This window comes from Crocodylus porosus, unplaced genomic scaffold (assembly GCF_001723895.1).
Source record: "Crocodylus porosus isolate Cpor-Errol unplaced genomic scaffold, CroPor_comp1, whole genome shotgun sequence".
Taxonomy (NCBI): Eukaryota; Metazoa; Chordata; order Crocodylia; family Crocodylidae; genus Crocodylus; species Crocodylus porosus.
In genome coordinates, this window is record NW_017728951.1 from 33,237,909 (window position 1) to 33,260,555 (window position 22,647).

The 22,647-nt window shown below is 45.1% G+C and overlaps 1 protein-coding gene across 1 annotated transcript; it reads left to right on the top strand.

Moving 5' to 3' along the window:
- Nucleotides 1–556: 556 nt before the first annotated feature.
- CXCL12 (C-X-C motif chemokine ligand 12) lies at nucleotides 557–20,216 on the top strand. Its single transcript, XM_019555770.1, has 4 exons — nucleotides 557–700; nucleotides 6,285–6,402; nucleotides 10,131–10,217; nucleotides 15,700–20,216. The coding sequence occupies exons 1-4, from the start codon at nucleotides 640–642 to the stop codon at nucleotides 15,713–15,715; spliced, it is 282 nt and encodes a 93-aa protein (XP_019411315.1). The 5' UTR covers nucleotides 557–639; the 3' UTR covers nucleotides 15,716–20,216.
- Nucleotides 20,217–22,647: the final 2,431 nt, after the last annotated feature.

The following is a 22,647-nucleotide window of genomic DNA, read 5'->3' on the forward strand; positions in this document are numbered from 1 at the left end:
GAACTGGGAGTAAATAACCAAGTTCAGGCTCATCCCCTCCAGAGCGGAGGGGGATCAGGATCAATGCGTGTATGGGGGGGGAGGTCTCCCCCCACCCCAAGAGCAGCCGACGTGCTTCCCCAGGGAGTTGGACTAGGCCATCTGCACATGTCCCCTCCCGCCCTTCTAGGATCCCGTGGTCCTGTCTGGGACACAGGCTCACCTGGCAGGTGGTGCCGGGCACCCGCCCGAGAAGAGGTGCCAGCGCCCCCCCTCCACCTTCCCTGCTAGTGCGGCCGCAGCCCCTCACGGGGCCAGGGCTTAACCCCGGCGCCGAGCCGGGGCCAGCCGGGGGCGCGGGCCTGCCACCTGAGGGATAGTCTCCGTGCCCCAGAGCCGAGCTGTGCCTTGGTCCGTGCCGGCTGCCGAGCAGCAGCCTCGCTCTTTGGTTGATGTCCAGCACTACCAGCAGAGGCGGGATATAACAGCCTGCCGAGGCCAGTAACGCACGGCGGCTACTCCCCCGGCCCCGCCCCGCCCGGCACCCGGCCCCGGCCCCGCTATAGAGGGAGGAGGAGGCGGCGGCTCCGCACAGCTCGGCCGCAGCTGCCCCAGGCTCCAGCCCCAGCCTCTGCCCGCGCCGCCCGCCGCCCGCCCAGCATGGACGTGAAGGCTCTGGCGCTCGTGACTTTGATCCTGGCGGCCGTCTCAGTCTCCGACGGTAAGTGCGGGCCGCGGCGGGCTGCTCTGCACAGCCGCTTCTCCCCCTCGGCATTGCCGCCCCCTCGGGATTTCGGGGCCGGGAAAGCTCAGCTCCGGAGAGCGCCACAGAAGCGAACCTGCCGGAGCCATCGTCTCCCCCCGCGACCTCCTCATCCCTCTGGTCCCGCCGGGCCGGGGTCACCCCCGGGCCGCGCGCGGCAAGTTCCCGCAGGGTCTAGGTTCAGACGAGGGGCCAGGCAAGGGAGGCTGCGGCGACCCCCCGGTCAGGCTTCCCAGGGACAGGCTGGGGCTTTGGCCTCGCTGCAAGTTCCTGCAGTGCAAACAACTGGAGGGTGGGGGGCTCCAGACTTCCCAGCGCTTTCCACGTCTTCAGACTCAAGCGTCGTCCCCGCCCCTCCGCCTCCCGCTCGCCCCGTTCCGTACAGCCGAGCGCACCGCGCGGAGCAGCGAGCTGCCGGGGGAGCCGGGCCGCTGGTGCGGGTTCACGGGACGGCTCTGGGTGGAAGGGGTGCGTTTGCAATGAGTCCCGCCTGCACCCGCTGTCCCGACACCGCCCGCGCTGCGCCGGCACGCTTGTCCCTGGGCCAGCGCCTCGGCAAGCAGCGGGAGGAGCCGGGGGGCTCGGCAGCAGCGGCACGAGGGCCCCCAGCGGGGTCCCCGAGGTCCGGTGTCGCTGCCCGCAGTGCACGGGCTGGCCCGTGTCCGCGGAAGGCCGTTTCCCCCCGGCTGGGGCTTGCCCCGCGTGGCGTGTGTGCGGCGGCCGTGCGGGTGCGGGTGCGTGTCCGCCGGCGCCCGGCCCCGGGCGCTGTGTCCGCTCCGCTCCCACAGCCCCGCGTCTGCCCGGGCCAGGTGCGGAGAAAGGGGCCGCCCCCGGGCGTGCGGGCTGCTCCGGCGGCTTTCTGCTGGGCATCGGCCGCTCCCCGGCCCCGCCCGCGCGGGTGCTTCTCGCACCCCTCGCCTGCCGCGGAGCCCCGCGGCTTTTTGTTTCCACTGAAGAGATCCCTGGCCGTGCACAGGACAGGGCGGCCGGTAACTTCGGCAACGGACTGAAACCTGGATGTCTCCTTCCAGCCCGGCCGAGGAAGGACAGGCTCTAACCCCCATGTGTTTAGGCGGCTGATTGCATCCAAGCGCCACTCACGATTTCGCGGGACATTTTTCCCGCGGTAACAATCCCTCCCAGAAATGGCCCCTCCCGGCGGGGAACAAGCACGCACGTGCGGGCGGGCGGGATCCCGCGGCCAAGGGGCGCCCCCGGGCCCCGCACGGAGGACGAAGGGAAGCGCCTCGCAGACAGGCGGGTCCGGGACGCCGGTCTCTGCTGCGGAGCTCAACGCGAAGCAGGAAAGTGAAGGCCACCGGACAAACCCTTCTTCCCTGGATGGGCGCCGGGCACCAGGGACGTGCAGAGCTCGGCAGGGGCGAGTGGTGACAGCGCTGCCGTGAGCGAGAGACTTGTAACGACAAATCGGGCTCACCTTTAGGTTTAGACGAGCTCCCAGCGGCGTGGATGGGCCAAGCTTTCCTCAGCCGCCAGCGCCTCCCTGCCCCAGCTCTCAGGTCCGGCCGGGGGTAACGCGGGGATCGCACGGTCTCACCAGGACGGGAAATACGAGCAAATACCCCTTCCTCGCTCCGCGGCATCCACTCCCGCTGGGGCTGAAGTCCGGGGAAAGGGCCGGCCCTGGACTGACTGCACCCCTCACCCGCCCGAGGGTCCGCGACGGGCCCGACTCTGCCCGCGCTGCCTGCGGCGGTGCACGGGCTTCCCTCGCTCCTCCGCTTCGCCGGGGAGGCTTCTCCTCCATTCAAGCTCAGGACCTGGGGAGCTGGACTTCAGAGGCGTGAATGGGAAGCGCTGCAGCCCTAGCAGCACCCGGGGGGCGGGGGCTGTGTCCCGGGGCTCGTGCGAGTCTGCCCCCGGCCAGGACGGCTGGGGGGAGCCCCAAGGTGGTGCGGAGCCTGTGTAGACACCAGCCTTTCTGCAAAGGAAACCCCGTCCCCAAAGGGCGCAGCCCCACAGGCTTGTTCCTGGCTGCAAAGCTGCGCCCGACAAAGACCCCGGGGACAGCTGCTCCTGCCGGGCCTTGTGCCGACATCGAAGCCGGGAGGTCCCGAGCCGCAGCGAGGAGGGTCCCCGGGGTGATGCAGGCGTCTCAGCGGCTCCTCCGGCGGTGAGAGCCGGGATGCCTGGCCCCGCATACCTCCCAGCCCCTTCTTCCGCCGGTTTCCGCAGCCCCGGCGCGAGGCTCCCGGCACTGCAAGCAGTCTCGAGTTTATGGGCATAACTTCCCGCCTGGATTTGCCTGCTCCGGTATAAGTGGATTTTCTTACCTCACTTTGGAAGAGGGTTAAAGTAGACCGGGGAACCACTTTAAATCCAAATGTAGCGTGGGGGTGGGGTGGGGGGGTGCAGTAATATAACAACCAAGATTTAACAGCTGGTCTGCACAGGGAAGTTAATAAGTATACATTTGCGGGACATCAGCTATTCTGCTTTGCTGCTGTCAGTCTCCCTGCTTAGACGTGCTCAGTTTATACAAAATGCAAGTTGACTATTTGCAAGTGGGATCTGCCAACTTGCACAAAAGCCTTGCTCCTACCACTCGCTGTTGTTGGTGCACATTAGCCAGTGCACTTGAAATTCACACCTTATCCAATGAACTCCTCCGTGTAGAGAAATCCAAACTGTGTGTGCCTAACTAAACTGGCTGCATTCAGAGAAAGGAGCCACCCTGCAGTTGTTTGGGTTGTTGCTATTTTTCCTAGGCAGTGGTTTTCTCTTGTCAACCTATTCTGAGTTGTAAAAACTCATGGAGACAAGATAAGGTAGTTTTCCTGCAAGGTAAGATAGGTTCTCAGCTCTTGATAGTGCCAACCTCACATATTGACCAGTCAGTAAATTGTGTGAGGTCCTTTCTTCCACAGCAGGATAGTAATAGTTACCCCTGCAATGGCAACTAGGCTGTGATGGTCAATGGTTAAGCACCCCCCCCCCCAGCTCAGCAGTAAATGCCTAACTTGTCATTCAGTCCTGGGAGTCAAAGGCAGCTGGGTGTGATGCTGTCTGCATCAGTGTCTTGCGTGTTACTGGTTATAGAAGCTGATGTGCCTTAATTGTGCTGACTTGATGTGCCCAGTTGGCTCTGGTCGATTTTTGACATATTTGAGCTAAAAGTGCATGGTTCTTTTTAGCTTTACAGTGGGATAGCTAATATCTGCATAAGCGCAGCATTAATTTTCTTGCCCCAAGGGCTGCTTCCCCCATCCAGCCCTCAGTAGAACTAGTGCCTTGTCACCACTTGAGTTTTACAGAAGTTAAAAGTATACCTTTTGTGTCATTGAAGGCAGGCCTGGTGGGTGGCAGTCAGAACTGAGAAGGATGTGTGTGCTGGCTAAGTATGCCAGAGCACTAGTTGGGCAGCTACAGGAGAGAGGTCCCCTGACTTGGACTGACCAGTTGCAAATGCTTTGTACCCTCTTGTGTTTTTCACTCAAAAACCTAGATGGTTTCTGGGACTTGCATTTTCCTCCTTGTTTACAAAGGGAACAGCCATTGTTGTTGGAAGGTGCAAGATTATCTCCCTCCCTACGTATTGTATATATTCTCTTGGAAAAGGGAAGAATTTGGAATGGAGTGGGAATTTATGGAACTATTGAGGTTAATGGTAAAACTCCCACTGGCTACAAAAGGAGCAAGATTTCATCTTTAGATCATCTCTATTAGTTGAGTATTAATCGCGCCAACTGGATTTAGATACAAAGTGCAAAAATAAGTGGGTTTAAGACTACACCAATTGTGTGTTGTTTAGGATAAAACTTATTTAAATATATTTGCTCTCTAAAGTTGCAAAGGCCATAGATATCCTTGTATAGTGTCTCTCTCTTTCATCTATTTGTTTATATTTATATAATGAGTTATTAGGTTTTAGTCTGTGACAACATTCAGGTTCCCTTTAGGAGAAAAATGCTAACCAAAGGAATCCTCCACATTCTTTATACACCAGCCTAGATTTGATCACCTATCTAAAACTTGTTGAATTCTACTGAAGTTAATGCTGTTTCTCTGCATTTTCACTCCTGCAATTGAGATCAGAATATGTTTCATAAATAATTTGCTATAAAAGTTGTTTGTGACAAGCATTTTCCTGCCGTTTCCTTCTTGGAAAAGGGTTTGTTGCTTACCACTAAGCTCCAGGGTATGTTTGATAGTAGCTACAGATAAGCATCTGTTGGCGCCCAGGGTTTTTGTATGTGAAGATCAGGTGCAGTTATAAAAGGTGAATCGTTTCTGACCTCAGCAGTTTTAGGAGCCACACAGCCCTTTTCTGCTCTTGAGAGTGCATCTGCCTTTGAGGCCCGCTCTGTTTGGATATTGTGAGCTCTGCTGTGTAGCTAAACTGGGTCCAAAACTACTGTAGAGTTTAAGGGAATTTGGATCTGACCTCATTTCTTAATCCAAACTCCATGCTTGGGTCCATCTTTATAAACAAGCTGCCCTCCAAGACTTCACAATTAGAGACTGAAAAACTGCCCAACAGGAAACAGTTAGAAATTTGTGAGTCTCAAGGCAACTCCTGGCAAGTTAAAGAGCCTCTGGCTCTCACAGTAAATACAGGACTTTGAAGTTTCTAGACAAGGTTGGATTTTCAGCTGTATACATGCAGGAGTCCTGGTAAGACAGTCCTTCCAAACAGTCATGAGAGTCCAGCCCTGAGGAAGGAGTCCAGGGTCAGATGCTGGAATGAAAGTAAGCTGCTCCCCTCAGCTCCGCATGTGCATTCCTTGGAGGCTCTGAGCTTGTCTGCTCTTACTGAAGCGGGCTGCAGGCTGGCCATTGATTATGATAGTACCAAAATGGGGCCCTCCAGAAGTTTCTGTGGAGAATTCACAGACTGACCCAGAGTGTTATAAAGTACTATTGTTATCTCAGATGCAGGTAGTCTAAAGGGTTCCAGATCTGCTCATTAAAAGTGCTGAGATCCTGCAGCTCTGACTACCACTGGGAGGCAGCTTCTCACATGTCCCATCCCTCTGAGAGTAAGGGCTCACCAAAGCAAGTAAAGGTCTAGCCACTGGACCCTGGGAAAGCTCCTTAAGACACTGTAGCAGGGAAGCGCTTGCACCTGAGCAGGGCTGTTTGTTTTGTTCTGGCCTCCTTGGAATTCATGGCTTTCTTTTCTCTCCTCATTTGGCCTCAGGTCAGAATAATTTGGCAAGAATAACACTGAGGACAAGCGCTCCACTCTTTTAGCTGTTATCTTGTCTAATTACTAGAAAGCTTTCTGGACAATGAAGAGAGACTTCTTCTAATCTCTTCTCCATTTCTCAGGCTACAATTTCTCACACTTGTCTTTGTCTTCTAAAATCACAAGCAGTGGGATTTAAAGGATGCCATGGGAACAGGAGAAAGAGCTGTTACAGGGAGCTGTTGACAAACAGAGCTTTTCTATGTCTTTCTTTACATACATGGTTTTTTTTATATTTTGGAGAGACCCAAGAGGTGGCCTCATGCTGCATGGCAATACTCTGCAGCGGATAGTACAGGTAATGTGTATCTTCTGTCTGGCTGTATCCCACAGAGAAACCTGTCAGCCTGACTTACCGATGTCCCTGTCGATTCTACGAGAGCAACGTGGCCAGAGCCAACATTAAGCACCTCAAAATCCTGAGCACACCCAACTGTTCGCTTCAGATTGTGTAAGTCTCAGAACATTTTTAAACACATTGCCTAACTTTAAATGGTAAGTGGGGTGAATATGGCAGAAGACAGGGCATGGTAGCAACTTAGGGTGCATCCCCACCAGTGGGAACGTGCATTCCCAGGGGACAGCTAGCAGCGGTGGTGCTAGTTGTCCCTGGGGAACACCCCTGGGCTGGCCTCTCCGGGGCTGGCCCTAGCAGCCTTACCTGGAATCCTGGGGGCCTCCTGGGGCTCCAGCAGTGGTGATCCAGACATGTGGAGCCTGGTTGGCAACCAAAGCTCTGGCTGGCCAGGGTCCAGTTTTGGGCAGTGCACCCTGTTGCCATGTGCACTGCCCTGCTTTTTTCTGGTGTGGGGTTTTTTGACGCCAGATTTAATAAGCAGCACGGTGAACACCTGCATGTGCGATGTGCAGTTTGTGGTGCTGCAGATGGGTCTGCTGTGCCACAAACCACATGTATGCGCTCATCTAAATGCACCCTCAGAGACTAACTACTTCAGAGAGGCTTAAGCTTCTGTAGGTGACAGCCTACTTTGTCAAAGTCTCCTTGATTTCTAAAGGTGTAACCCTGCCAAGACTTTTGCCTGACTTAAGACAAACTTGGCTGACTGTCTCTCTCTACTCATGAAGTTAATATAGGAAGCTAAGGTGTTCTATGTTATCTCTGTGTCGGGTACCATCTATGCTTGTATTTACAAGGTGAGCTAGTTAGAAATTTCCAGACAAATTTTCTCATTGGAAAATAATTTCTGATGAATTAATACGTTTTCTTTAAAGTGTTAATTTCCTTGACATTTAGGAGGGATTTGCAGAAAATCAAATATACATTGTTTTTCTGAATGAAATCCTCAAAATTAGAAAGGCAGATTTAGAAGAAAACTAGTTAAATTTATTTTTACTGACATTTTACAGCAGGGAAATAATTTTGCAACCAGACCTAAGTACAATTAGCTTCTACTGCCCCCTGCATGAGATGGAGAATCTCAACAACTTCCAAATCAGTTCCACACAGATTCTTCTACATGGACCTTCACTGATCCAGAGCTATGTTTGGCCCTTTAAAGTGTAACAGCTTAAAAAAAGCAAACAAACTGCCTCCCACCCCCAGCCCTATCCCTTGTTGCTTGGCATATTTTTGCATGCAAAACACCTTGTGCTCTAGTGACTATCCTCAAAAATGCAAATGTTTTGTCAAGGACACGTTTTGTGAATACAATTGCTTTTTCAGTTGAAAAATATACAGTATGTATGTATTTACTTAAAAGAATCCAGTGTATATAAATCTTGTATATTTTCCTGCAGAGGCCTCACATTTCATTGTTGTGCAGTACAGGGGAGAAAAAATTAGTCCAAGCTAAGGAATAATTTGCTTTTTGTGAAAGTGGCAAAAAAACAAGTGTGTTTGCCTAGGTAAGATGTAGAAGTAGACAAGTCTCCTAATTTCCTTTGGAAAAAATAGTGTGCATACATGAATTTATGTACTTCTGGAGCTGCCTATTACTCCTCACAAGAGTCTCATTGTAAAAACTTTGTTGGGATTTGGATTTATCTGTAGTAGTTTCAAGAAAAAGGTATTTTAGATTTGATGCAATATACATTTTTTCTCTTGATGAACATGGGAGTGTAGTAAGAGGTGAATATGACTGTGAAATATTTGAAGTGGAAAAAACCTGCATTTTGGCCTGGCCATTGTTTGTAGTTTGTTAGTATATACAAAACAGATACGCCATTGTTTTTTCATGTTTTATTACTTAAATCAAGAGATGTTTCTGAAGTAGAGCCTGAACTTGAAATGTGCTAGAACCCAGGGCACATCTACATACAGGATATGACACTTCTTAAAAACCTTTTAAAAATAAATTCTAACATAGAAAATCCCATTTTAGCAGAATTTATTGGGGCATTGAATTCAGTGAGTGCATGCTACAAGCATGTTTGATTTATATAAATATTCAGATTACTCACTTTAAATCCATCAGTTTTTGGATTGAAGAATCTAATCAGAATCCCATATTAGGAGTTTATGGGCCAGTCCTGAAGTTTTGAAGAAAGATTCCCATTAAAGCCTGTTGGCCCTAATCTATATACAGAGAATGTTTGTAAGTGCTTTAAGTCTGATTCCATCTCTGTGCTCTGTTCCTATGTAAGAAAATGCCTGATTTGCCTTCACTTAACACTAGTATCACTTCACTGAGTTCAGTGGAGGTATTCTAGATTTACATTACTGTAAAACACATGGATTAGATCCTCTTGGAATGTTATTTATGTAAAGACTGCAGGATCAATTCCTTAGTTGTTCACATTTATGACAAGGACATGAGTAGACTTCAGAATTAGCAGCATTTTAGGTGTCTTACTTCTTTTGTTTGCTTAATTGATTTATGCAAGAAGGACTTGATTTTGCAAGATGCTGAGCATTTGTGTCTCAATGGCACTGCAGAGCAGCTAATGCCAGTTCCCATTATATTTGGCCTGAGGTGAAGCTCCTTAGCACTCTTAGGAAGTACTCAGTACCTAAAGGATTAGAGCCGTGGCACACTGAACTTTAGATGAAACGCACGAGGTACTGTATATCTTGTTTCTACCTGACACATCCCATTTAACCTAAGAGTCAAGCTGAGATGGGTAGGTGATATTGCTTGGTTTTTAAAGGCTGGGAGATAGAGTTTGATCAGATAAGTGTGCAGAAATATAGGTCCTCATCTGTATTTAAAGTCTAAAAACCACCTGAATCTGCAAATCCAGATCAGAAATTTCATGAGGACAATCTTTCTCAAGAGATTTCTGGTAATCCTATTTCAAATGCTGACTAAAAAAACATATGAAAAAAGTTGTTTTCTGATGTGGCAGTACTACTAGATCATTCTCTGTCTTGGATCCTGAAATTTATGACCAGAACCTCCAGAAGGTCCGGTTCTGCTTTTGTTGTAAAATTGTATGAAAATCCAGTTTGAGCAAGAGTCAAGGTTCACTGGCTGCATTTACACATTCATGAATGTGCTGTAATTACAGTGCATTAAGTTTAATCAACGTTGCTGCGCATTGGTGCAAATTAATAGTCTGCTTGTAATGTTAATGTTCAGCAGACTAAATGTACTGTGCATTAGCATGGATTTTTGCCTGCTGTACTAATGCGCAGTAGAATTAGTCTATTGCATTCAGAGCGTCTCGTGTAAATGCATTCAGTGATGCTCGTTACCTACCATACCTCTTGCTTAAACTGCATGTGTTTGTCATTTATTTTGAAGTAAAATACAGTTCCCATATGCCCATAGCTGATAGCAACTCAGATGCTAGTTATAAAATGTAGAGTGAATTTATGTGTTCATTCATACAGCACAGTAAAAGCCAATGAGCCAAAGGCAGATGAGGAGCTAAATCCTGCTAGACATTAACAACATTCGCAGCAGAATTTGGTTCAAGAGGCATTCTGTAGAACAGGGGCTCTCAACCTTCTTTAGTCAGTGTACCCGCAGTGGCTGGACACAGGCGGCAGGAAGGAGGGGAGGGATGTGCAGCCAGATGCGGAGCAGCTGCAGCACGGGGTGGTGGGTATGGCATGCAAGCTCCCCTTACCCTCCCTGCATCTGGTCGCAGGGTGGTGGGTGGCAGCGCTCCATCCCTGTCTGCCTGCACGTACCCCCTAGCCACTTCTCAAGTACCCCCCTGCTGTAGAATGTTATCCCTTGCATTCATACTGCAACTCTTCTCTTCCCTTGGCAGTGCAAGGCTGAAGAACACTGGCAAGCAAGTGTGCGTTGATCCCAAGTTAAAGTGGATTCAGGAATATCTGGAGAAAGCTTTAAACAAGTAAGATGAAAAAAAAAGGACTTAGCTAACACATCCCATGTTATTAAAGGGTAGAACTTTAAGGGCTGGTTTTAACTATGTGGACAAAGTATTCAGTGGAATCAGGCGTTGCTGTCAAGATGGGTTTAGAATTTTCCTAGTATGTATTATAACAGTGTTTTGTAGCATTTTTTGTATTTTCTACTAAGAGAGATTTGCCAGTATAAGGGCAAGAGATGTCCTAATGAGTCTGATTTGGACTTCCCTAAATCACCCTTTTAAAAGACCAGTTCTCCCAAGGAAATTGCTGCCTTTATGACCCCTATCTGCATGCCCAACGTGATCCATCATTACTTCAACATCTCTCTTATTTCAGTATCATTGCAGCTCCTTATCCACTTTACAGTGTGAGTCTGTCTGCACAGGCAGCTGAGTGTGCATGGGAGTTAGTAGGCAAAAGCATCCCTCTTCTGGTCATTTCAAAGTCCTATTTAATATCTGCCAAGACAAGGTACATTGCTATGAATAAACCTTCTCCCACCCTGCCAGAGGAAATTCAAATGCATCTGGCAAATTATAGGCCTTTTTTCCCCTCACAGTAGTCAAATATGATTCCCTTTCTGAGTAAATTGAATTGACTGTTGTGGTTAGTAAGCCCAGAGCTGAGAATATCAGTCATTTTTGTGCCAAAGGAGTTTTCAGCCTTCCTCAGATGGGGGATGGATTCAGGGAATGGGGAAAAGAGCTCCTTGCTTGGAGAGGGCCCAGCCCCATGAAAATCCAGCAGCAGCATTCAGAGCAGCAAGGCCATTTATGCTTGCAGAATCCACCACAACCTAGCTTAACAACTTTCTGTTCCTCAGTAACCATGCCAGATTTTGTCCCAGTGTCTGCTAAAGGAGGGCTGCAATCCAGTTATTTGCAGAGGGGAAAAAGCCCTTGAGTAAGGATGGGGGGAGGCAGAAGTATAACCCCCAGGAGGAGAATAAAATGTGATGCAGGTTGGTTGGTGCATTCCAAGTTGTCTTTATGAGCCAGAGATAGAAGTCTTTCCTGGTTGGAAATGGAGGCAGATTCCACCAGAGAGAGACAGATAGGGTCCTTCAGTGCCATGGGGAGGGGAGAGAGAAAGGATAGAAAGAAACCCAGAAAGCAAATTGATAGCAATTCCAACTGGGCCAGCTTTTCCCCTCTCATCTGATGCTCTGTGCCTTCCTCTGCTGCCAGCGCTCTATCCTGTTTTCATTGAGCTGGAATCTCATCCCTCTGGTATGAATCTCAGTTGATTACACTGGAAAGCTTCTGGATTAAGATGGTGTTACTAAGAGCAGCATGTGGTCCCCTTTACAAATTGCTGTTTTTTATTGAACCCAACGGAATTTTGACTGTATTAAGAGTCCCAGTTAAACAAAGTACTGAAGCACCGTGGCTTGTATAGGCACATGGATAGCTCAGCCAAAGTCAGTGGGGCTACTTGCACATGTGAAACGAGGAACAGGCTTAGGAGTCTTGTTGAATCTGCAGAATTTGGTCATTGGCTTTCATCTTACTCGTCTTAAGTAAGTGCACAATCCAGCTGGTTCCCATTCTTCTTTAATTTACACAAGTAAAGATTGAGGTCATCTCCTTTGAAGTCGGATGGCCTTGAATCTGACCCCAGGTCAGATTCTGATCTTAACTACTCTGTTTTAATCCAGAAGTAACTCCACAGAATTCAGTAGATTTATACCAGGCTACAGATGAGAAACTGGTCCAAATTCTGTTAAACAAGAAGAGAACAAGTGTATATGTATGTCCTCTAATCCTACAATCATGGCTAGCACCAATGACACTTCTGTGCTCCAAAGACAATCAGGGCTATCTATAAAATTTTCATGGGGCATGTGTTTGATATATTTTAGTGAACAGCATTGATGTCGTCAGTTAAACATATTTCAGAATATATTTATAGTTCATCAAATAATTCATACATTTGAAATGGAGCCATATGAATGTTGGTAGTTTAAAATTGATATATCTATAAACTACTAACAGTTTGTAAAATAAATATATATAGATCTATGAATGTTAATTTAGCCTATCAGTTTCAAGCAGCCATATATTTTTTCACTTGTACTGGAATTGTATGAAATGTGACATTACACTATATGCACTAGCAATAAAAGTGACTAATTGTTTTATGCTACAAAAACCCTATTGTATGTGGGAATTTATTTTTTATTTTTTTTTGGTAAATTGCTTAAATTAAATCCAGATGTCAATGTTTCTTATTCTTTGTTGATGCTTAGGTATTTTTATCGTATAATATTGTAGGTGTTGGGAAGACAAAGTTTTTAAATTACAGTATTGGAATTATTGCTTTGATTGTAAAATCGAAGATGGTTTTCAGTAGAAAAGCTTTTTGCTCACTCATTCTGCTTACCTTTATTGTGGCTTTATATTAATTGTACCCTCATGGAACACACACAGAGTGCTTCTACACGTTCATTAATATGCCTTAGATACTACACATATAGCTTAGTACTTCTTTAATAAAGAACTAACTAAATGTGCATGGTTATGTAATGGCACTTACTGCACATTAGCCTAATAACATTGCTCAGTAGGCTATTGGCATGGTTTTTGCTGTGACATGCTACTGTGCAGTGTTATTAGGCTAATGCGCAATAAGCAACTTGTGTAGATGTGCCCACAGTTAGGTGCAATCAGTAAAATATATTAAAACAATTGGGAAGTGGGAGTCCAGATCCCCTAAGTTTCTTTAAAAAATTGTGACATAACCATTGCAGACATCATCATTCAATCCATAGCCACTGTTATAGACACGGAGCAATTTATTCCTTTCATGAAGCTGGTAACAAATCATATTTCACTTTCAAATAGTCCTAGTAATAACTTACAAGATCAGTCCTGACAATCCTTCACTTTCCTCCTTAGTCAAGTAAAGATTTACAAAATTAAGCCTTCCAGAAAGGGGCAGATGTAAGAATAAATAGAGATCAGAGCCTGTTCCTCATTTGTCCATTGTCAAGTTAGTGTAGACCAAAATCCAAAGCCTATTTAAGCCTGAGATGTTGGAACTCATTAAACTCAGCTGTCAGTCTTGGCACAGGCAAGAAAGCTGATGGATCTGGCAAAGATGATTTAAAAAAAAACAAACAGAAAAGGACTCACCCTGAGTAGACTGCTGGAAGGGAAAGGTAATTTGTCTTTGAATGGTCAGTTGTAATAGAAGCAAAGGATTTCTGTGTTATTTTTAATCCTTTAAATCAATTAGTGGCAGCTTTTTCTTTCTGATTACCCTTATCTGTAAATAATAACTGTGTACAGTCCACTGCAGTGAATATCCTCCCATGTTCCACTGAGCCCTTCCTGTATTTGTGTCACACAAGGCCCATTTTTTCAAGGTGCAGAGTGCTTAGAATTTCTATTGAAGGACCCATAACTCCCTTTCACTTCAATAGAAGCAGTGAATGCAAAATCAAATGATTGACCTCCCTGCCTTGGTTCCCTGCTGAATCTATTTGAAATGCTCTTAAAAACTCCTTAATTTTAATTTGGTCAGCATCTTGACCCTTATAAAAAATAAACAGCAGCAGTAACATGCCCTATTAGGCCCATGCAAGTGTGTTTACACTTTAGGAAGCAAAGATGGTTTAGTAGTTAGGACATTAATCTATGATTAGGGAGACCTATGGCTGACGCGCTAACCTGTCACTGACTTCCTATTTGATCTTGGGCAAGTCCCTGTGCTTCAGTTTCTTACCAGTAAAATAGGACTAAGAACACTTTCCTAGTTCAGAAGGATTTTTGAAGATAAATGCATTAACTACAGTGAGGTACTCAGGACTGGTACATGCTATAGGCCGAGAGTCAAGGAATTGTGATCTGATTGCATTTACACCAGTGTAAAACTAGAATAACGGTATTAAGTGCCATTACATCAAGGATGAACTGTGGCCCTGCAGATCTAATATTAGAGCACTCATGACCCAGGGAGCCTATTTACAAGTACTACCTTGCTCCAGAATTTATTAGTTTCCTGAGCCCTAATAGGGGCGTACATGTAGATGCTGAGACATTTACTGCACAGTTAATTAGTTACTTGTGCAGTAAATAGCTCATGTAGACCCACCCTGTTAGTGGTAAGAAAGTGCAGAGCATGCTGTGTTTTATCTTAATGGGCAAGAGGGTCTGGGGATTCCACACTGTTAAATGGAGAGCCAACTTTGTGCAGTGGCACATCCTAAAAATATGGGCCATTTGTCAGTGAAATAACAGCAATCCCATGTGAAACCCCAGGTAACATTCACATGACTGGGATTTCCTAATTTGCACTGTGTACAGTTACATGAAATAGCACATTTCATCTTTGTTCTTAAAAAAATATAAAGCTTTTAAAGTGCTCTGTAGAGTTTGTATTGTACTTAAAATACTTCAGAGAGGCAAATAATAGCATCGTGCTTTGTATTTATAGAGTACCTTCCAGCTATTAACTGCTTCATTTGCATAATATCCTTTTGAAGTTGGGTACTATCCTCCTGTTTTCTAGATGGGGATACTGAGGCACAAGCATGGACAAGTGAACCTCACAAGGAGCCATAGTTAAAGCCAGGATAAAGATTCAGCAACTTCTGGCCCCAGTCATATGCTTTATGCTCTGTCCATGTGATAAGAAAAGGTGGCAGAGTTAAGTAACAAGTCACATCTCTGGATTTTTCCATTGATAATTTCAATGGCAAAAACACTGGTGGGTGTGGCAATGTAGATATTTACTTTGGCTAACAGTTGGCCTATTAAGAAAATGTCACTTGTTTTGTTGGAACTAGTAGATTAGGCTGAAATAAGCTAAAACTGGAAGAGAACTGTGTTTTCCATGATAAAATGGAAACTGGATCATGACTTTATGATCAAGATATAGAGGCGAAAATTTTACTCTCCCACTTTGATGCATGTATGGACCTGGGATTTTCAGTTCTAAAGAGAGTGGAATATTGGGCCTAAGATCTTGTGTCTTTTTGCAGAGAATATTTTAATTAATGTTTAGCAAAACTGTTGCAGTCAGGTGACTGTTTGAGGCTACTGCTCACTGGGTGGGCCAAGAGGACTTCTGAGGGATCTTGGTGCCAGCTACACAATTAAAATTGGATTTTAGCCCATCTTTTCCTTCCTTTCCCCATTTTTTCTTCACTGCATCTCCCTGCTCACGGGTACTAGCTGCTTAGCCTGCATTATCTCTGAACACCTTACTAATTGTGATTGGCATCAACTACCAAAATAACCACTGCTGCTGGACTCCCCCTTCAGGGTCCCAGCAGCTCCTTTTGGAGGACATCATGGAACAGTTTTGCAAATAGTGGTTGGAGGGTTTGCAAAAGAATTGCCTTTGGTTTACAGTCTTGACACAGATTATTCACAACCCTTATTTGAGTAGAATTGATAATGAAGATCTTTTCCTCCGAAATAAACCTTAATAGTATTTCACTCTGTTCTTCATCAACAGGAGGTTCAAGATGTAAGAGGCAAGCATTGTAAGCCGTCTGCAGGATTTCTTACTGTAGGACCAGAGAACAGATAACCAGTATTAGGGAATGAATACATTTCACTGTTATCATGCAGCACAAAGGCAAGGCTCCATGCATTTCCAAAGGCGCTTTTTTTGCACGAATTGGCTTGCTTTCCCAGTACTATTTTATGTAGTAAGATATGTTTGTTTTTAAGAGAGAACTTTTTATACAGTTTTGTTTATCATAAAGCACTGGTGGCAAATATGAATTTAGACTAACCCTACATGACTGTTTCTGTCTTTGATAATAGAGGCCCTGCACTAATTAGCAGTCTCTTCTGGTTCATGCCAACTTCCAGGAGATTTTACCTAGCAGGTCATGAGGTGTGAAGTGCACTCAGATTATATAAGTATACTGCAGGAATCAGTGCCACAAGAAGTCATTTCAGCCAAGACCACAGGAAGATTCTTAAGTGGACTGGACATGTGTATGAAAAGCATCCAGGCTTATATTGATGACCACCATTTTGGAAGGTGTTAAAGCCTTATGCTTAAGTTTCTGCACTACAGTCTTTCTCTAATGTTAGAGATCAGGATGAACCCCAGATGGGAGTAGATTTGCTCTTTTATGTCTTACAACCATCTACTGAAGTGGCTGATGCTGATCCCTGCCAGAGACAGAACACAAGTCTGATCTAGTCTGACTGTTCCTATGTTCCCAATGACTTAACATAAAAAGAAATGGGCTTTCCTGTTTCCATATGCCAGACTGTTTTCCAGGCCTACATTAGAGAAAAGGGTACAGGAGAGGAACATTATTGCCTATATTTGCACAGCAGAGATGGATTTCTTCTGAGTGCACATTCAGTCAAGCATTCACTATTCACAGGTGGGGAGATGCCTGTTTGCTGATGGTATGATCTAGTATCTAGAGCCACGGTTCCCTAACTGTGAGTCATGACTCCAAATGGGGTCACAACATCAGCAGATGGGCTCACAGGGGTAGGGGACTGTGGGTTGGGAGTGAGAGGTCATGCTGAGGAAATGGGGCCATAAATGGGGTCATGCTGAGGAAAAGTTTGGAAACACTGATCTAGAGCTTCATTTGCACAAGGGCATCACCCAGGGCAGAGAAACACCACCTCTTGCAACCCTTTACGAAGCCTGTTATTTCTTCCCTGATTTGCACCTCTATAACCATTTACAAAAGTGTATAAAATATAAAGCATAAGGAAATAGCATCTCAGAGGCCCTGCAATCTTTTGATTACTGTACATTGAGGAATGGGAAAAACACGTCTTGTGAATGCAGTGTTTAGCAAAATACTTGTATGTGTGCGTGCTGTAAAAAATGTCCAATGTTGCATCTATGTATTGGGGAAGATTTCTTCAGAAGGAATGTACTATACATGAGCCTGTATTCTGTGCAAGGGCAAGAGTTGTTTTGCTCTGCAGTCCTCTGTTGCAGGTAACTTCAGTGCCAAAAACAGTCTGTCCAACTCTAGACTGCTTTATTTTCTACTTTAGTCAACACGGCCAGTTAAGTATTGTTTTTCCTGAAAAAAGATGTTGCTTCTGTTACGGCCATGTTATCCCATTGGCTTTTAAGCAGAAATTAATTAGAAGCTCTGCCCAAAAATTAAGAACATGATTGTCACCCCTGCTCCACCCCTTTTTGTCTTGTGCACCATTAAATAACATGATCCTGTTATTTGTGGAAAGGCAGGAAGAACTCATGGGACCAAGATATCCATTAAATAACTCATTTTCTGTGTTGCTTATTTTATCTCAGGTCCAGATGCTTTCTTTGTACAAGCATCTGTAATTGTCATTGATTTGCCTGGAAATGAATGCAACATTTTTAGAGGCAAGAATTACTCTGGGGAGGGTGTATAGGAATGCCTGTTTTAGCACACAATTTTAATCTGTCTTTCTCACAAGCTGGAAAGTGGACTCCTCACACACTTCTTCTAAACCTTTATTGGGGTCCATTTAGAATGAAATAGGCTTTTGAGTCAGAACTAGAAATCTATGTTATAAATTTCAGGAGTGGCTAAGGTGGTTTGGGATTAAGAGATGCTATTAAAATCACCAGTGTTCCTTTAAAAGGGATCCTCACGGAAGGCAAAACAGCAGTTCTGTTTCTTTAAACAGCTCACAGTGTGAGGAGCCTTGTGACATAACATAAGACAGAGAACACTGAGTTTAACTTTACCCATGCTGCCTCCCTCCTTAGACCATGTTAGCTTTGCACTAAACATAACATGTATTTCTTGTGTGGTGCTTAAGGCCCTGATTCTGCAACTGGAACTAGAGGTACAAATAAATGACTGCCTGGAGCCCCACTTGGGGAAGCAGTGGTTGAGGGGAGGGTATGGAGGAGGGGAAGGTTATCTTTCTGCACCAGATCCATCTGCAGGATGAGGGCTGAAGGTATTACAACTCATTTGTTATGCTCATTGTGGGCTGGACTGGGCAGTGCACTCAGAATCTGCGGTGGTGGCTGGTTGTGATCCCCCTTGGGGACCCTGGTAGAAGTGCTGAAATGGTGCCATTGCCTGGATTTTCCTGAATATCCCAGCCAAATCCTTCTTTGGGGCACCCCTACAAGGAACAGTGTTTGCTATGGTCTGGGTCACCCTCAGAGTTTCAGCTATTGGCATGACTAGGCAAGGCTAGTGCAGGTCACACGGGTAGAAGGACATGCCTCACTTGGAGCAGTCTCCACACTAGATAAGGAAGTAGATGTTTGGCAGGGGAAAAGAGTAACAGTCCACAACCAGAGATTCACTGGGGTATCTTGCAGGTCATTTCTTTCTTGACTATTGAATATCTGCCTGCACTATTACTTGACTGTCTTTCAGTATGGACCAGATCCTGCAGCACTTACTTTTGCAAATCCTTGTTACTTGCATAACTAATGCTGTTGAAATGAATGGGGATATTCACAGGTGGCCTGGTTCCCTCCACCCTCGCCCTACAGTAAGAGTTGACTAAGCCAGTATCTCTGCTGACCTGAATGCAGAGTGGATATGGTGCAGAGTTGCCGGTTGTAGCCCTGTTGGTCTAAGGACATAGGCAGGCAAGGTTCGTTGAGTAGATGTGATATCTTTTATTTAGTTGGTCTGATAAAAGATACCACATCTACCCAAAGAACCTGCCTGCTTGAGTGGATATGGTGGAGCCGATTGTTTTCTTAGTAACTTAGGAGTTTGCAATGTCAGGTGCAGAGTTGGGACCTCACTATAGACCAACATTTAATCTCAGCCAGTACCTATCTGAACAGAGGACTTGTTGTTTGCCTACTTCTATCTGCATCAGGAACATTGATCAGGAATCAAGTGACAGAGACACTATTTACACTAGAAAAATAATTGCCATAAAATGTAAAGCTTCTTGCACTATTATTTAAATTGTGCTTCATTTCGTAGTCCTTTAAGACTGAAGTTGATGACTGGTGGGGGGGGGGTCCATCCCGTGTGTGTTTCTGTGTTCCCATGTCTTGTTTCATTCTTAGCAAGATATGACACATCAGTTACATGAACCCAGTCCACAAAGAAGGATTTGTGGTATGCTTTGCTTTATGCATTTAACAGGTGACCAACGAGAAATTCAGGGAAAGGAAACAGTAGAATACAAGATTAAGGCAGTGGCCATACTTCAATGTGAAGAGGAAGGGGACCAAACATTGAAATGACACAAAAAGTGCATTTTCTGTAGATGTGAAATCCTTACACGTGGATATTTTAAATTACAGTCATAGGCTTCCATATAAAAAAAAAAAATAAGAAGGAAAGAAAATATGGTCTTTATCACTGTACCATAATCCATGTTTATATTCATTTTATAATTGTAATAGCTTTTGACATTATTTGAATTCTGCTTGAGGAAGAATGAAGGGTAAATTTTCAATATGTTGCTAACAAGTGTGGTGTTTGAGCTTGTTGGTCTTTGGCAATGAAGGCTGTATTACAAGATGAATGTATATGTTTGAATGAAGTTCTGTATAATTCCATTTTGCTCTTTTGCCTTGTTGCAAACTCTAACAATCCCTCTTCTCCAAAATCTTTTTATTGATATATGTTATTTACAGTAACCAGATACTTATGAGCACTTATTACCAAAATAAGCTTTTTCTTCAAACAATCCAATTACATAACAACCTTGTTTGTAAGTACAAAGCTTCAATGACACCCAAAGAAGGAGGTATATGTTGTCACAATAGAAAGGCTATGTGTCTCTTCCATTTCTACTCATTGAAAACTCAGTGTTGTTGTAATGTGGTAAATACTGTATTTTATGTTTCTGTTAAAGAAAAAAAATCTCTTCCCAGATAATGTGAAAAAAAGTTTTTTTCCTGAAAGGCAGCTGTATGGAGGTGTTATATACATTGTACTTTTTAAACTATTGCTTTCATATAATATTTTGAAGATAAAAATATTTTATATCTATATAATGTCCTTCAGTAATATGTATACATTTATAATTTTCTTAATAAAATCTGTATTCAAATGATATTTTCATTTGTTTTAAATTAATAGAAGATATGTTCCCCTGCTTCTTCTTTATACACAAGCAGCAAACAGAGGCGTCCAATAAGAAGAGCACTTACGTGTGCCCTTTTTGGTTAGTTAATTTTATGTTCTCAATAAAGTCTCCCTGAAGTCACACAGACTCAGAGTACAGTTACCCAAAAAATGGATGGTCACATGACTGTGGGCAGCAGGATCCTGGGATATTCAGGTTCTGTCCCTAATAGCAGATGACTATAAATAACATATTTGAAACATATTTGAAACTCCATCCTGAGAATCTTGCACAGACCTGAGTATTGTCCTAAAAAGAAGTTTCAGTTGCTACAAATCAGCATTTTCTGGGGAAAAGTGTTTTATCTAGAAGTTCCCATTCCACTCCTGACATTTACATTTTTGTAATGTGGTAACTTTTCCGTTGCTTGGTGAGTTTGACCCATCTTAATTCCAGGTTCCACTACTTCATTCATCTGCAGGATTGTTAAAAGAGAGATGAATATAAATATACAAAAGACAGTCTAGGTATGGACAAAAGTATATTTTAGCTGCTTTAACCACATGTAAGCAGGTCACCTAGCTTTCTTGCTTCGGTTGGCAGACTTTGCTCCTGGAGGCGCGCCTCAGCCAGTACTCCCAAAAAACCCACAGTCTTTAAGCAACAAAAAAATAAAACCAAACCCTTCTGCCCTGTCTCAGCACTAGAAGGTGAGCCCTTTGCCTCTGGCCCCTTGTGCAACAGCCTTCTTGTAGCAAGCAGTTGTGCTCACAATTTGCTACTTCTCCCTCTTCTGAGATTTTAAAAGCTCCTAGCAGAACACTTCCTGCTTATTGAAATGCCCTGCAGCTGGGCTGACTGCTCTTTCTTAAAGGAACACACCACCCTGTTACACCAGGCATCAACTGTTACCACCTATCTCATATACCTACACAATCCTGCAAATGCAGGTGAGCTAAATCTCATCATCTTAAACCCTGGATGAAGCAAGGTTAACAGTGGAGGGGTTTTGCATCCTATCAGCTTGTATAGGACAGGCACTGGATGACAGTAACAAAGGCAGACCCAACTTTAGGTGTTTTATACCACTTCTCAAATTTAGCTTAAGCCCCCCACCCATAAATCTGGGAAAATAAATTTTAACTGGGTGTTTTAACATGAACAAACTTTGCCACTTGCAAGCAAATGTTAAACAGGTTATTTTAAGGAATGTTATTATAAGGAAAAAGGGGAGCAAGCATAAAACTTAAGGAAAAACATAACTATTAACCCTTAACTATAGCTCAAAAAAGATCACAGTCACCAGCAAACCAACCCACTTAGTTCAGTCAGTTGGGAAGGGACTTTCATTCAGGTCTATGCTTTGGGGGTTTTACTACCTATCCCAGGCAAAGTAGCAAGTGTATAAGAAGACCTGCACCAGAGGCCCTGTTGCTGCTTACTGCCAGGGGTTACTGCTGTGCTTTGGGGACTCTTGCCACCTATACCAGAAAAAGTAGCAAGTGCTGCATAGGGAGACCCACACCAGAGTTGTAGCCACTCATGCTGAGGAGCACTGTTAGCAGGTGATGCTTAGGATTGCTGATCTGGCTGCTGCCACTAGAGGTCTTCACTTCTCCAACCACCACTGTTTCAGACTGATCTGTTTCAAACCTTGAGCTTAGGGAGTCTCAGCTCTTAGCTCAGCAGTGGGTAATTATTTTGGGTGGAGGGCTGCTTACGGGGTTTTGGCAAGCTGTCAAGGGCTGCATTGGTAGCCCCACCCCTTGACAAGTGCCCTGCCCCCTGGTCTCCATCTTGTGACTGGAAGTCCTGCCTCCTAACCCCCAACCTTTGCCACCAGAAGTCCCTCCCCTTGCCCTTGCACATACTCCTTTCAGCAAGGGGTTTTGACATTTCAGAACCAGAAAAATACCAAATTCTAAAAATTAAGCATCTACAACATTCATTAGTTTGATTTCAAAAAGTATTTTTTCTTGAGTTTGTGTAGAGTACATAGGGGTGATTGCACAATAGCTTAAAATGAAGTCTTATGCTTGTATACTAGGGCTGGGGGGCATTGGGAGTGGGTATAGGTTTGTGGGGGGCTGTGAGTGTGTGGGCATGTCTGTGGGGGAGAAAGGTGTGGGTGTATGGGGTGAGGGAGCATGTGGGGGTTTGTGGGGGGATGTCTGTGGGGAAGGGTGGCTGGGGTGTGAGGAGGTGTGGGTGTGGGGGTCTGCATGTATGGCAGTGTGAGGGGGTTGTGGATGCATGTGTATGGTGCGGTGTGCATGTGGGAGTCATCCTATAAAACACACACACACACTCTTCCTCCCACACAGTCTCTCTCTGTCACACACACATACACAGTCTCTCCCTTCCACACACATGCACAGCATCTCTCCCTCATACACACACAGTCTCTCTCTCTCTCTCT

What these genes read in the sequence shown, in the direction of transcription:
- CXCL12 (XM_019555770.1), top strand. Translation starts at nt 640, where the DNA reads ATGGACGTGAAGGCTCTGGCGCTCGTGACTTTGATCCTGGCGGCCGTC. An exon ending in GGCCGTCTCAGTCTCCGACG is followed by an intron (nt 701 to 6,284) that starts GTAAGTGCGGGC and finishes TGTATCCCACAG; the next exon opens with AGAAACCTGTCAGCCTGACT. An exon ending in AACTGTTCGCTTCAGATTGT is followed by an intron (nt 6,403 to 10,130) that starts GTAAGTCTCAGA and finishes TTCCCTTGGCAG; the next exon opens with TGCAAGGCTGAAGAACACTG.